Source organism: Phalaenopsis equestris, unplaced genomic scaffold, assembly GCF_001263595.1.
Source record: "Phalaenopsis equestris unplaced genomic scaffold, ASM126359v1 Scaffold000540, whole genome shotgun sequence".
NCBI lineage: Eukaryota > Viridiplantae > Streptophyta > Magnoliopsida > Asparagales > Orchidaceae > Phalaenopsis > Phalaenopsis equestris.
In genome coordinates this window covers 1,568,618-1,584,886 of record NW_018164980.1, presented here as the reverse complement: position 1 = coordinate 1,584,886, position 16,269 = coordinate 1,568,618, and the positions used below count along the sequence as shown (strand labels likewise).

Genomic DNA, 16,269 nt, shown 5'->3' with positions numbered 1-16,269 from the left:
CGGGAAAGATTTCCTAGCTTTTCAAGTTACAACGTCGATTGACGACGTCTAGTTAGCGGTGGTTGACGGAGGTCGACGGTGATCGACGGTAGTCGACGATGACGAGGATGATATGGACTTGAGCTCCTTTTCGAAGCCTCAACTTCTCTCTTAAGCCTCCTCCCTTCATGTGAGGGGTGAGGCTCTATTTATAGTGTTTTGGGTGCAATTAATGCAAGAATATGAATCATTTTGATCGGACGGTCCGGAGAGCTTCCCTTGATTGGATGATGTTTGATGAACATTTGAGTGCCTTAACAATGTCGGAATTGAGCAATCTTGGGTTCTTTGGATTCGTCTTATCGAGACGCTCGATTCGACTATGAACTCGCTAAATTCGACATTCGTTTGATCTTTCAAATATGTCCAAAAATCTTCTAAGAATAATTTAATAACTTTATTTGGGCTTGATTTGACTCAAATTGGACTAACTTTCATATCATTAGGTTCGTCTCATCGAGCCGATCAGTTTGACTATAAGTTTGATGAAATCAGAGCTCTGAATTACTTTTTATCAAGATTTGAGTATCTCTTGCTCAAAATATTGCCTTGAGATTCATGACGGATGGTGAAAATTTGTTGGTGGTGTATCAAATTCATTAAAAATTAGATGTTTAGATATGTGAGTATGTAAAAATTATGTCACGTATATAAGCGCTTCTTTATTAAAATAACAAATTTGTCCATCGTATAAGAAAATAAATTTATTATAAGTAGTGAAAGTCACGAGTCACCTAACCTGACCCAGTCCAAAACAACAGATGATGGCATCAGTGAAATTAACGTAGATAATCAGGGGCATTGCTGGAAACAAATATATTCTGGCATGATTGCATATTAGCATTATAGCCATTAGAGATTTACCGCTCGCTCTTCTTCCTGAAATCCTGTAACCTAAGTCACGAGAACCTAAAGATCAGTTTTTTCAACTCTGGCCAGTCTTTTTTTATTCCTCTGAAAGACTTCATCATTCCCGAAATAACTTTAATCTATTATTAAAATAGCAGGTAATATTCTATTGATATCGAGGGTAGATTCGTCACGAGAGTCAATTTATACTGCCCCTCGTCCCTTGGTCATACCCTCCTCAATGAGTATTGACTGGCTCTGGTTTCCACTTCATACTCTCAGTTCCTTTTCTCTTCTCTCCTAGGCTCCTGGTAGGGTTTCACTCCAACGAGATTTAGGGTTTTCAATCTTCGGACTGTAAGTTGAAATCTTTCAATAGCTTTATTTTTTTCTTAAACTACCATCAAAATCGTTCATTTTGGTGGCATGTTTCCGAACTGATTCATTTCTTCTCTACATTTATTGTGCTTTCTGCTCAAAATCGTTTTTTTCCCCAAGTTTTGCCTTTTTAATTCATGTTCTGTTGGCTTGGGCTAAGACTTATTTGTTGTTTGGAAGTTGGGATAGCACATCGATTTTTTGTGCCTTCGTCACATGCTTTGTTGATCGCTGTAAAATTTAGGGTTTTTTTTTTCAGGATAGGAAACGAGAATCTGAACTTTTACTTGTGATCCTGATATTATTAGCAGCATGAGGTGGCCGAGCTTCTCCGTTGGTGTCTACCGGAAAGTGGTTTCCCTTAACAACTTGTATTGCAGAGTTATTCTTTAATTTGTCTTCGTTATCGCTGATATATTTTCTGCAGAACCTTTTCTCAAGCTTCTTTCGATCTTTGGGACCAATTTTTCTTTCTTTCTAAAACAAGCTAAAACTCCCTCTCTTGAACACAAAAAGGCCTCTCCTTTTCCCTTTCCTAGTCTTTCTTGAGCCTATAGATTTATCCATTTTTGTCTCCTACCTTTAATTACCCAGCGGCTCTCTGGTAAACGGTCCAACTTGAAGGGAAAAAGAGTAGTTATGGTGTGCCAAGCAGCAACTAAGACAAGATTTCAAGCATTGAAGCATGAAAATGGGTTTGCTGGAGGTGCCACCATTATAGTTAGAGTCATAGTTTGCTTTCAACCGCTGCAGGATTGTCAGGTACTTATTAAAATGGAAAATTCCTAATTTGATTTTGGTGCTTAATTGTTCTTCCTATCATTATCTGTTTATTCCTCGAAACATCTAACTGTTTTGATTCAGATGATTTTAATGTGTTAGGCTGAGTATTTTCGACATCTGTTGAAGCCGGTTACGTAGATTTCCTTCCATTTTCGTTTCCATTGGAATAAAGCTGAGACTTTTGTAGTCTATTGTTATAGAGCATCAGTGCTTAAAGAAAGCTTAATCACTGCATTTTCTTGGGTGGGTAATTCATTCTTCTTCAGTTGAAATATGATGCTATAGCATTTTATTTATGCTGATTCAAGCTGGTTTCCCATTGTTTGTGTTTCAGGTTATTTAGTTTTGTCTTTCTTTTCTGTGTTAGATGTGGAAATATAGTAACTTGAATTCAGGCTATAACCATTGGCCCCCAGATGTTGGGAAACAACAGTTTAATCCAGATTCCTTGGTATTTCCAACATATACCAATACCATTCGCTGCTTTTCCAGGAGTTCTAGCACTCCATTCCTCCCTGGTTTTGGAGTTCAGAGGAGTCCCCTTAATTTGAACTTAGATGATTCCTTTTCCTTTGGACAGAATACCTCCACTCCTGCAAAGAGGTTCCTTGTTTTTGATCATTCTTGCGATAAAAAAATCTAGAATTTTTGTTATGTGGCGAATCCATTTCAAACTCTGAACCCAACTCTACCTTCAAGCAACGCTAGCTATGCTTTTGCCTCTAATTTCTATATCAATGGCGTACAGGAAGAGATGCATGAAGACACAGATGAAATTGATGCGCTCCTTTATTCAGATTCTAAATTTTCATTTGATTCAGAGGAAGCCAGCACTGGACATTCCCCCTTGAATATGAATGTTAAAGATGTTATCAGCTCCTCAATTCCTGCTAAACGTCGCAAACTGAACCTTGATCATTCCCCCATTGATGAATCTCTCATTGACACTGAGAGCCAGCCACAGCTTCCAATTTCCCAATGACTAAATCGGATGATAATGCAGACATAAGCTATGTTTACAGTGGCAATAGCGTGGACGGTGGTGATCAGGAGAGGATTCACACCATCATAAATGTTTTGAGGAAGATTATACCCGATGGAGAGGCCATGGATGATGCTGCATTGCTTGACGAGGCCATTCTTTATCTAAGTTACCTCAAGCTTGAAGCAAATTCTCTGGATGCCCCAACTGAAAGCATCTAAAAGCGTTTAGCAGACCTTTTTGTTTTCAAATATTAGTAGAAGTTTGTGTCTGAAGATTAGAAAAAAAGGCAACTTTAGGCCATGAAAACTTGATTGTGCACGTATGTAATGATACAGGGGGTGGGAGGTAAATTATATATAATAAAGAGGATTGCATGCTGACTTGGGCCTTCTTTTGACCGGAGAAGCGTGCGGGTTATGTAATGATGATTTGTGTTGAGGATTATGGAAGACAATTGAGTTTGGAAGCTGGGATTGGTAATTTATGTTTTTTGATTGTTGGCCAATTTCTATATGAATTTAAACAGTTATAAATTAAAAATAAGAATTTGCATAAAAAATGCAATTTATCTTGTATAATGCTCTATGTATTTAAATCTAGCATGTAAAACTTGATATCTATAATTATAAAATTTTGATGGCATAAATATGCACATGAAAAAATGTGTTTTAGTTTTAAAAACTAGTGATATTATTATTGTAATATTAAATATTTAGAGGCTTTTACGTACATACCACAACTTTTATATATTTACCTAACTAACAAAAGCACCACTCAAATTTTTATTTCACATCAAAAAATTTTAACTAACTAATTAAAAAGTGAAATATTCATTTTTATGCATTGATTTTTATATAATTATCAATTTTTATTCATTAGATGTGTAAATGTTCAAAATATGTATGTAAATTTCATAATTTTTTTATCTAGGTATAGATCATGTTTTATATGTATATGTAATTGAGAATTATGATGCTCATTGTTAGCAGGGTGGGGCCTAGGTCGTGTATGAAAGTAATTAGGTCTTCACACATTTGGTCAAGCAGAGGTGTTTGTACCCTACCAAAATAAAAATTATTCTGCCCTAATTACTAGTAACATTATTGTCATGATGGTGGGGAGCTTTTCATGAGGCAAACTAACGCACCTGTAACAATATTGAGAGAGTGGACACTTAAGATAGATTTTAGCCGAGCACGTTATTTAGAAAATATAAAAGATTGGTCTACTTAGGTAAATACCACCCAAGTTCTAATATTTGCATGTGAGACATCTAGATTTTACTTTATATAATTATATTTAGATCATTCAAAATTTTCATTTTACATTAAAAATATCATTATTTTATTTTCTTAATGATAAATTTCACATTACTATGTAAGATGACAATATATATATATATATATAGGAATTGAGTGATATGCATTTAAATCATCCTAAATTTTTGATAGTTTTGCTAAACTGCATTTTTTTTTAATATGAAGGCAAAGTTTAGCAATACTTAATCTTGATCTGTAAGTTAATCACTCCCAAAGAATTCACACCCAATGAATAGAGTGTATGACAAGAGAGAAAAATAGAGAGAGAGAGAGAGAGAGAGAAAGAGTCAGAGAGAAATGAAAAATGGTCCTCTATTTTTGAAGAATGGAGGTATCATGTATGAATTTATATATATGCATGCTTTTATAGGGAGTTGTACAGGTTATTACGGGTATTTTATACATGTTAGCCTAGAGTCTAGAGGATCTAAGTCTCAAATGGCTAGACTGGCAAGTCATTTGACAGGTGTTGTCGGTCGGCTAACCAAGAGAGACCCGTTAGTCGACTTAGTCCGGAGACTGTCGATCGTTTCAGTTGATGCAAGCGGTTGATTAGATTCTTACTGTTGAGAGGTGCACAAAGTCTCCTCAGTCAGCTAAGTGGGGTCGATCATTTGATCAGGTCTTCCCCTCGACCTTCAATCCCTACAAGGAGCTTCTATCGGTTGGAGGAGCTAGGCTATTGGGCAGAATTTGTATCACCATAACTCAATAGGTAGCCACCAATGTGTGAAGAGATATTGGGGGATGGTTGGGATTTGCTTTAGATTCTTGATGATGTTCGGAGAGGTTGCAAAATGCCTCAAAGAGAATTGTGAGATTCGAGAGGTTAGCTATTTCCGTTAGGTTGGTTCCATCACAGTGATGTTCATATATTCTTGTATGCTCAGTGATCGGTCAACTGCTTAGGTTCGAGCTGCTTAACTGCCTTATTTAATCATGATCTTGACGCTTTTGATCAGACATATGGGCCTCCGAGTCTCGTGTTGGTAGGCCCTCTTTTGACACATCTTTTCCTGCTTTTGTCATTATATCTCTTCTAAATTTGTGATGGTATTTTTTCTGTGCACAATAAAAAAAACTGTGTTTAACATATTGGTTAGGTCTAACAAAATAATTAGAAATAAAATGCTCAAATATGTAGAGCGAAATAAAATGAATAATCTCGAAGTGTTTAGTTGGGGCACTCACACGGCCAGGAAAAATAAAAAACGTGTGAGACAACATTTTATTCACTTTCATTTCATCATTAATAGGCCCCCAACCCATCAAGATTTATGGACGATCCCTTTCCATAAAAGGCCAGCCCATAAGAATTGTCACACCTCGCAAAGTATTTCTTATTTAAACTTAGGGTCCGTTTGGGGCAGCTTGTGCGTTTCAGGATAAGCTGCCCCAAATGCTGCCCGCGGGCCGGCTGAGGGGGTAGACCTGCGGTTTGCGTTTAGTATAAAAACCCATACGCAGTTTTGAATAAACTGACGAAATGCGCAAACCAAACCGTACGACGGTGTTTTGAAAACGCCGCCCGCACTTATAAGTTGTCCCAAACGAACCCTAAGTACCTGAAAGTAACTTTTGCAATTGAATAAATCCTACAGGTATTCCCCAAATTCTCTCACCGAATTCACATTGTGAGACTTTGTTCTGTTTGAAGGAATCTCAATAGAGGGAACAAAATTAAAATCTTATAATAATTGATTAGTTTTAGTCACTTGATTTTGTTGACTAAATGATTCTTATACATTTATCAAGTTATTGTATTTAGAGAAATTCTACTGTTATTTGATAATGCCGTGATTTTTTATGATAATATGATAAAATTCTCAAATTCACTTAAACCAATTTTGTCATCATTTGTCCCTATAATTAGGATTGTCAAAACAGTTCGTTGTTCATGAACAAACTGAGTTCGGCTCCTTTAAAACCTCATATTCGATTCGTTCGCTAAATTAACGAGTCAAATCAGAACATTTTTTTTGTGCTAAATATATAAACGAGCCAAGCACGAACAAAGATTTGTTCATTCATGTTCGGCTCGAAATACTATTTATCAATTATATATAAAAATATATAATTAAAATTATATATAGATATATATATTGATGAGCAGTTTTTTTTTTTTTTAAATTAATTGACTATAAGGTTACAAAGATTTAAAATCAATTAAAATTATTAATTAAAAAAAATAAAAATAAATTAAATTATATATAAACAAATAAGATTTAAATCTTGCCCCAAATCTTAACATCCTATGTTGTGTGATTAGTGTTGTCAAAATGCTAAACAAATGAGCCGAACAAGAACACACTTTTTGTGTTCAAAAGATAAACAAGTCAAACATAAACAATGATCTTTTTAACGATCCGAACACAAGTGAGGCCAAACACGAGCTAAGCCTAAACTTGCCCGTATTTGATTCGTTTACACCCCGACCCGTGATCCCTAACAAATGCATAACTTGTGTAATCTAATGTTTCGGTAGAACTTAAAGCACATATCAAAAGTTTTATTTATTTTTAAATTAAGAAAAAAAAAACCTGCAGTATTTGGTGAATATTTTTCTCAACAAAATCAACTTCAACGGACTGAAAATGATTCTCCACCCACCCTTTTTCTTTCAACGTTTCTGGGCGAGATATTTCTCAACCAGAGCAGGTCGTCCATGGCTTTCAATTCCCCCGTCTCTACCCTTTCTCTACTTCCCTTCTCAATCACTCTTCAAAAAAAAAAAAATTTTTTCTTTGTAGGATCACGAGAGCTTAAATTTCTCATCTTGAAAACTTTAATTTAATCTTCGACGAAATACGCCACGCATCATCCGACTGCATCAATCTTTCTTCATCTTTTTCTTGTATCTTTTGCTTTTGTCTCCACTCATGAAGCGGTGAGATCGATCGAGAAAGAAGGGGAGAAGGAGAATGGGGAGCAAAGGAGGCGCGCTACAACCACCGTCTTCTCCGCCGTCCAAGCCGACACTTTGTTGCTTGTGCGGTGACCGTGGATTCTCGCGAGACCTCTTTCGCTGCAAACTCTGTTTCTTCCGCTCCCAACGTAAGTAGGTGAAAGAATGTGTTCGGTTTCAAATGGAATTACTAACAAATATTGGAAAAAAGTTAAATTATGATAAGTATTATATTTGATATTGCAGCGATCTGTACCCAAGAGCAGAGTTCTATCGAGCCTGTAATTTCTGCCTGAGGGAGGAGACAGAAAAGAAGCAAATTTCGACAGAACATACTAGGGTTGATCGAATTAGTTCAGCTCTTTCATCTCCGTTAGCACACGGTACCAGCTCTGCTCAGAATTGAAGCTTACGAGCGGAGCTTTCTCCCCGCATCTTCTAGACAGACCAGTGAAGAAGCGGAGAATGGGACCGGCGGCCGCAGCGCCCCCAGCCACTGGAAGAATCCGGCGACCGGGGTGGCGGCGAGGAGCTGTTGCCGGGTTCTGGGAGGGGAAGGCAGGTCTTTAGAGGGAGGGTGAAAAGGTACAAGCTTTTGGATGAGGTTTCTAGCTAGCTTGGCTATTACTAAATATAGCACTGATTCATAATTTTGAAAAAAAAAAACAGAATTTTGTTAGAGATATGTAAATATATAAGAATTTGTATAAATCTCAAGGAGCTTAGGTATTTATGCTAAGAATTGTATTGGACTTGCTGAATCTAAATGTCATGTTGATCGCAACCAAGACAGAGCGTAAAATCGATGAATGAAATAAAGAGAGGGAGAAAGAGGAAGAATGAGAGAGTGTCCACATTAACATAAAAGTTTTGATAAAGTAAATTCAGTAATCTTTTATTTGAGAAATGTTCTCTTATTTATAGGTCTCTGAGGTATATGGTATAATATTACTTGTTTCTCCCTATTTTAATAGGGGCGTTATAAGTTATTATGGACATTTTCATATTTGTAATGATTACAACATGCTTTCATATTCATAACTAATATTAACACCATTTCGTGTTCATAATTGTTTTAAGAGGGGCATTAAATGACCTATTAATCTTGTCATTCGGTCGGCTAAAATATAATCATTCGACTCTCTTAATGGAATCTTGAGTAGAGGTCCTCGTCATTAGATTGAGTGTATCATCATAATCACATGGGTAGCTTTACTTAGACAAAAGATCTTCTCAAAAGACTAGAAAGATGTTTTGTGGGATGCCATTTGGCCATCTTTGTAAAGAATTCCAGAATCGGTCATGAACGACTATTATACCCATTTAGGTGTCTTCAATTTGTTTATCGACTATGCTTCTGTTCGGTCAGCTCAAGCTCTGACCAAATGAAATGACGCTTGACGGTTCATTCTTTTTACTATCTTGAGACACTGTTCATTGATGTTTACAAACAAGATTTGTTGGATATCTTTGAAATATGTGCAATCATATTTTTTATGTAAGGGAATATTTATACTTTCTTCCTAATGTAGTTTAGATAATTTAATGGCACAAAGAAAAATATGTGTTATTTATTATAATTATAAAATTAGAGAGCATATTTTGTCGATTATTAAGTTGTTTATATTAAACTAAAATATCTATTTACGCTAAATTAGCTGGAGTAGCTCAGTTGGTTAGAGCGTGTGGCTGTTAACCACAAGGTCGAAGGTTCAAGCCCTTCCTCTAGCGTCGCACTAGCTCTTAACATATTTTTTTTTATAATTGTATTTACATACATATCACATAATTTATAATTGTATTTACATAACTAATACCTAAAATTAAATATTTAATTATGTCCATAGCACTTAATGTTGAATATAATATTAAATATATCCCTATCATTTATTAAACATATCCTTATCATTTATTAATAAGTACACGTGAAAGTTTAGGGGTTAGGAAAATAAACATTTGAGAATTTTTTGGTATGTACATAAAATTTCCCTTTTTTTTTTAATTTAAAATGTTACTTATGCAAATAATTAACACAATATAAGCGATAATTACCTATGCACATAATTACTCAACTTAACTCCCCAATTTGGCTGTAACTTAAGTTAATACACAATATGTCATTTACTTTTGGAATAATTACATTATAATATTATTTTAACCGACATAAATAACTATTAACTTTGGACCCTTTCTGCCTACGTGGAATTAAGAATAACAACACATAAATTTGTTTAGAAAAAAAATGACTGTACGCATAAAATATGTTTGCACTAATTTTGAAGAGATTCGACCGCAAGAGAAGAGATTGCCTGATACAAGAGAAGATTCAAATTCTTGGATCGAGTTGGAATGCAGCAGTTGCACTCAATTTTTGACATATCATGTTTGTATTATGATATACAATCATTGATATAAGAAAATAATTATTTTAAAATCATTTAATTTTATATTTACTGTTGTCAGTATCTTCTTTTAACTTCTCTAAGAAACTCATCAGTTAAATCTATTATTTATCTTTGGGCAATAACTTCGATACCAATGAATTCCATTCATTTAACAAGCCAATTCTTCTATTGCATGTCTAAAATTAATAAATTATAGTTAAATATGCTAATAAACTATATACATAATAAAATTTTTACATAAATTTTGATTTGGATATGAATTGTTGTTTTTTAAATGTTAGTAATTAAGAAATATCTACATGTTTATTATTATTATTTTTTTTGTTATAATGTTTTGGAATATTTATATGCATACATCATAATTCTTACATATTTTCATATCTAACAACTAAAATTTAATTATTATATTTATACAACTCATATCTTTCTTATTACATAAAATATACCATCATTTTAGCATTTCAAAAGTGAAATATAGTTTTTCATGAAAGGTGACATGCCTTAAAAACTAAAATTCAACACTTGCGAATGTGAATTAAATTAATCAAATAAAAATTAAAAATAACTTATTTTTTTTTTATACAAATTGACAGTCAACAATCGAAATCACTCGTTTGGCCGACAATTTTGTCAAAATTTTTTTTTAAAGCCATTTTCATGAAAAATATATTTATCATATCAATTTTAAAAATGTGGTCAAAATTTGAATGGTCTAAATATAAAAGTAAAGTTAGGGGTTAGATTTAAAACTATATAAGAATTGGGTTGAACGTATGTAAAAAAAAATATAAATACATTCCACGAAGTTTATATATTTAACATCTAATTTTTTTTATTTATATAAATAACGCTAAATTTTATATATCATACTAAAAATAGCCAAACTTTGGAAAAGGCCAAAAGAGAATGCGAATTTGGATTCCCAAAGCTATTTTTATGTCCTCCTGTAGCCTCTCCCGGTCAATCAAACTCCTTATCCCTCCGCCAACAGCCACCGTTACCGTTCCCGCCGACACCGCCGCTTCCCTCTGTGTTCCTCCCCGGGGAATAACTCGCCACTCTTCCGTTCCTCTCTCGATTTTCCGGCGGCCGGCTTATTTGTCGCTTTCGCGGCGTCCTCCGTCGCGTCGCTGTTTCTCTCTCGGGGCACAAATGGCGGAGGAGAGCGTATCTTATCTCTCGCAGAAGGAGGCCGCGGAGATTGATGAGATTCTCATGGGTTCTCTTGGCTTCAGTGTCGACCAGTTGATGGTGGGTTCTTCTTCATTTTGTGATTAGAAGTTTAATGCACTGTACGCATTTTCTTTCACTATCTCAATCGCGTTGGATTCTAACTTCAGCTGTCTCACTTTCTTGCGCTAGGAATTGGCGGGATTGAGCGTCGCTGCATCGATTGCTGAGGTGTTTATTGATGTTCTTCCGTTTTTCTATTTTTTATTTTTATTTTTATTTTTTGGATATGAGCCTAGTTTGGTGCTACACATGCGCCAATTTATTGTTTGTTTCATTTTGCATCGCTTTAGAGAAATAAACTGCTTATATATGATTGTTACCTTCAAAAGTTAGAAAGTGTGATTAAACCACAAGATAAATGGATAAATCATCATATTCATGGATTGGTTTTAGAAGGGAGCCTTATAAAGTGGGTTGAATGTGGAATTCATTGAAAAATATATGTATTGGAATTGGGAACATTAATTTCAATTATTCAGACCAAGTTTAGTCCATTTCAAAAAAACTGCACTTGGATGGGTGCAAATGAGGTGTGCTTCTAGGGGCCCACTTCATGTTCACTTTTAGTGCAGATAAGTGGGAGTTCAGACTATGGCAGGGAATTAGGAGATGTACAGGAGTTTTGATTACCTGGATTGTTCCTGCAGGTGGTGTTGAAAGTTTGTACTTTGGAATTTCTGGTTAGTCATATCTAGATTACTTGAAGTTATGTAGTAGTAATGTAAGGTTTAACTTGTTTTGTTTCATTCCCTTTCAGCTTGGAAAGGCATTTAAATTACCAACACCCATTAGAAGATAGAGTGAAGATTAATAGTTTTGACATTTACATTATTCATATATAATTTGCAGTTTTTTACAATGGATTTTGAGTTAGAACTTTTGATGAGCTGACATGAGTAAGTAATGTTAATAACTTATCATGTCCATCTCATCATCATAAGTGGCATTATTTCAACTATTTGGGGTTGGTTTTAATGATATGTTATGGTCTCTTTTATCATCTAGCAAAATTTTGCTGAACAAGACAATGTGCGCTTTAGCATTTCCCAAGATGTTGCTAGAAATGGGAAGTAGGTGATTTAGTTTTGACTTGTTTGCTCCACCACGTTTTTAACTCTAGTTTCTCTACTTGGGAATTTTCAACGCTTCCTTAGGCCCATATGGGCGGGAGATCTATGCATTCGGTATGCCCTTGTTATCAATAATTAGAACTATTGGAAATATAATATCTAAAACTATTTCATTATAGTTTCAATATGTGTTTTTTTTTCATTCCTTCGGATTTCACAAGTTTCTTTTTTATTTTGCGTAAAGCTATCACATAATGTTATTTTAAAATTTTCCTAGAATTTGTGTGCACGACTTTATTTAAAGTTATTTTTCAATCCAACCAACTCCCTATATTTTTGTGTGTGCTGGTCTTAAACAAATATATTTAAAGTTGTAACACTAAGACGATCTACATGTATTTTATGTAAAGCTACATAAAATAGGACGCTAAACAATAGGCTATAGCTTAAATGTACCGTGAACTTGGGTAGTTCTTCTAGTAGGTGGATTGCAAGTCCCACTCATCTTGCCTTATGTTGCTTTGTGTAACTAATCATCAACATCTTCATATCTCAACTATTTGATTTGTTATGAATCATCATAATTTTTATCATTAGTCCTGTTCCAACATTTTTGGTGCAATTAATGACCAGTATCATTACTCTATCATTATTGTTGAATGATAATGTTTCTTTGAGTAGTAGGATGGTGCAACCTCCACCCCTCGCCCTCCCCCTCTTTCTTTTTATGATTCCTCATCCTTTATTTATTCCGTTGAGTGTTAAACTTTAAAATTTATTTTAGTGCGCAACACTTTTTAATTTTATTCTATATTTCATCCATTGATTTTTTTATCCTTCCACATTAACTTTATTATCTCTTTTATTAGTGCATCTTCTATTCTCCATTGCATAACACAAATCTTTTAAGGGCAATTTGATTGCAAGTATTTAAAAATATGGCATTTTTAATTTAGGGGTTGTTTTGTTTGCTGGAAAGGTAATGCAGCGTAAAATAAATACAATACAATAGTAATGTATTGCATCTGAAATACTATGGAGTTGTTTGGTTTAGTTTAAAATAAACTTACAACTCATATTCTTTTGTTTGATTTGAAGTAGAATGAAAATAATTTATCTTAGTTATGCGAGGTCTTACATAAATTTTTGGTGCCCAGTGGCGTGGTGGGTGGGGACGATGTTGGTGGCCACAGACGACGACTGGTGGTGGCGTGCAACAATGGTGATCATTGTCGACAAAAGTGGTGGCCAGCGGCGGTGTGTAGCTGCGACAATGGGGTAGGCTACGACCAATGGAAGTCGGTGGTGACAGACAATGGTGGTGGGCGATAGTGGTTTTGTATAGGTTGGAGACGACAACGGTTGATAACACTTATAATGGTGGTGAGTACCGTCATCAGAAGTTCAGGAATTTTTGTGCTGCAGAGGGGGTTAGACATGATTTCACTTTCTCAAGGACACCACAGTAGAATGATGTAGTTAAGCGCTGAACAAAATAATAACGGAGCATGCTATGAGTATAAGACTGCATGCAGGCTTGTCAAAACAGTTTTGGGCTGAAACAGTTAACATTATTGTTTATCTGATAAATAAACCGAAGTCCATCTGTACTTTTGAAAAAAAGGCTTACCTGATGAAGCTCGGAGTCACAAAAATGTGTGTTTATCTCATTTAAGAGTATTTGGGTGTTCTGCATATGTGCATGTAGATGTAGGGTCTAGAAGCTAGCTTGACTCAAAATCTGTTAAGTGCACTTTCATTTGATATGACTCAAATGAGTTTGGGTACAAATTTTGGGATTATCATAATCAATAATTCATCAGAAACATGGATGCCACTTTTAACAAAATGAAGATGTACAAAGATATGGCTAGAACTCAACATATTACGTTAGCTACTTCTGAAGAATTTAGATATGTGGAGATAAATAATACTGGTGATAAGGAAGATGGATAAAGAAGTAGTGCTCATTCAGAAGGAGCATTGAAAATTCCTTAGTCACCTGCTACAGATGTCAGAAGATCCAACAGAGTGACGCGATCCGTGCATATGTATTCTCCTTCTTTACACTATCTGTTAATAACTGATAGTGGTGAACCAGAGTGCTTTGAGAAGAGCACTCAAGTTGAAGATTCAAGGGAATGGAAGCTTGCCATGGATGAAGAAATACAATCTTTGGAGTCAATTTATACTTGGGATTTCACGGTACTACCAAATGACAAAAAATTAATGAGCAACAAGTGGGTTTACAGACAGAAAAAGGAGTCATATTATTGCAAGCATTACAAGGGAAAAATTGCTGTGAAGGATTTCTATTATAAGAAAGGAGTGAATTATACAGAGATCTTCTCCCCAGTGGTGAAGAGGACTACTAACAGGGTTATATTGAGTCTAGTAGCAGTGGAAGATCTACATATGGAGCAGATGGATGTAAACACAATCTTTTTACATGGAGATCTGGAGGAGTTATATATGATGCAACCACTAGGTTACAAGGTTCTATGCAAGAAGGTTTGGTCAGGAGATTGAAGTAGAGCCTCTATGGCTTGAAACAAGCCCCGAGACAGTGGTACAAGAGCTTTTACAGATTAATGTAGACAATAGGCATATGAAGTGTCAGGTAGACCACTGTTGCTTCATCAAACACATTGATAACTATTATATTTTGCTTCTGTTGTATGTGGATGATATGCTGATTGCAAGGGGAGATATGCAGAAAATGAGGGACTTGAAGAGACTGTTATCAAATGAGTTCGAGACGAAGGATTTAGGTCCAATCAGAAAGATCCTCGGGATGAGAATCAGTAGGGACAGGGGTGCAGAAACAGTGAAGTTGTTTCAGGTAGAGTATGTTGAGAAGATTCTACAAATGTTCAACATGAGTGAGGCGAAACCAGTTTGCAGTCCCTTAGTCACTTCAAATTATCTGAGGAGCTATCGCCTAACTCTGAAGTAGAGCAAACACACATGGAAATTACTCCGTATGCTTCAGTAGTTGGAAGTTTGATGTATGCGATGACTTGTTTTAGACTAGATATTGCATATGCACCGAGAGTGGTCAGCAAATACATGAACAATTCAGACAGTTATCATTAGGAAGTGGTAAAGCGGATTCTCAAGTATTTGAGGGGAACAGTCAACATGGCATATTGTTATGGAAGTACAGAGATCAGTCTACAGGGTTTTGTAGATTTAGATTTAGCAGGAGATGTGAATAATAGAAGAAGTACAACGAGATATATCTTCACATTCAGGAACACAGCGGTGAGTTGGGTATCCGGGTTGCAGAAGACTGTTGCATTTTCAACTATAGAGGTCGAATATTTTGTTATTACTGATGCTAACAAGGAGATGATTTAACTACAAAATTTCATGGCAGAATTGGGCAAGGAGCAGGAAATTGGAAAACTCTACAGTGACAGTATGAGTGTGATTCATCATGCCAAAGATGCTGCTTTTCATGCCAGGATGAAACACATACAACTCATGTATCATTTTATTTGATCTCTTCTGGATGATGAACAATTATTTCTAGAAAAGATACATACAGCTGAGAATAGGGGTGTAAACGAGCCGAACACGAGCGTGTTCGTCTCGTTTATATTTCGAGCTCAAAAAGTGTGTTCGTGTTCGGCTCGTTTGCTTAGCGAGTCGATTATGAGCTGTTGATGAACAAAGAGTGATTTTGACAACCTTAGTCACGCAGCCATCAAATGTTAAGGATTGGGGCAAGATTTAAAACTTCATTTGAATCTAATTTAATAATTTTTATTATATTTTCATTATTAATATTTTTTAATTGATTATAAATCTTTGTGGCTTTGTAGCCAACTAATTTTTTAAAAAAGATTACTCATCAAAGATACATATATAATTGATTAGTAGTATTCCGAGCCAAAATGAGTCAAACACGAACGAACAAATATTTGTTCGTGTTCTACTCGTTAACTTAGTGAATGAGCCGAACACGAGCTGTTCGTGAGCAACGAGCCTTTTTGACAGCCCTAGCTGAGAATCCTTGCAGATATGTTAACAAAGGTGGCGATTGTTGAGAAAATGAAGCTATGCTTGACTTCAGTTGAGTTTCATGAAGGTTGAGACCAGGGTGAGCCACACCATGGTACGTGACCACAACGTGTGACTATGAAGGCGATTCATATGGAGATGCAGGTATTAAGGACAAGTGTTCTGTACAATCAGTCTCCAAGTGAGAGATTGTTATGAGTGGAGATTGATTTGGTGAGCAGCGGGATAGAGCACTCAACGTCTATGCGCCGGGTTGTGGGCACTTAAGCACCCACTT

The 16,269-nt window shown here is 35.5% G+C and overlaps 2 protein-coding genes and 1 non-coding gene across 3 annotated transcripts in view; all 3 read left to right on the top strand.

Annotated features, from left to right (window-relative positions):
• The first annotated feature begins 940 nt into the window (after positions 1-940).
• LOC110028907 (transcription factor SAC51-like) lies at positions 941-3,531 on the top strand. The gene is given in 4 exon segments (XM_020730954.1): positions 941-1,245; positions 1,526-2,028; positions 2,798-3,023; positions 3,026-3,531. Coding segments are annotated over 3 exon segments (576 nt in total). The 5' UTR covers positions 941-1,245; positions 1,526-1,905; the 3' UTR covers positions 3,253-3,531.
• Positions 3,532-8,915: 5,384 nt separating this feature from the next.
• TRNAN-GUU lies at positions 8,916-8,989 on the top strand. The gene has a single exon. It is a non-coding gene; the product is annotated as a tRNA-Asn (tRNA).
• Positions 8,990-10,551: 1,562 nt separating this feature from the next.
• Positions 10,552-16,269, top strand: part of LOC110029011 (pyridoxine/pyridoxamine 5'-phosphate oxidase 1, chloroplastic) — a 52,927-nt gene continuing 47,209 nt past the window's right edge. The window contains exons 1-2 of the mRNA XM_020731106.1: positions 10,552-10,914; positions 11,026-11,064. Of these exons, the coding sequence (XP_020586765.1) occupies positions 10,570-10,914; positions 11,026-11,064 (384 nt within the window). The 5' untranslated portion in view covers positions 10,552-10,569. The remainder of the gene's footprint in view (positions 10,915-11,025; positions 11,065-16,269) is intronic.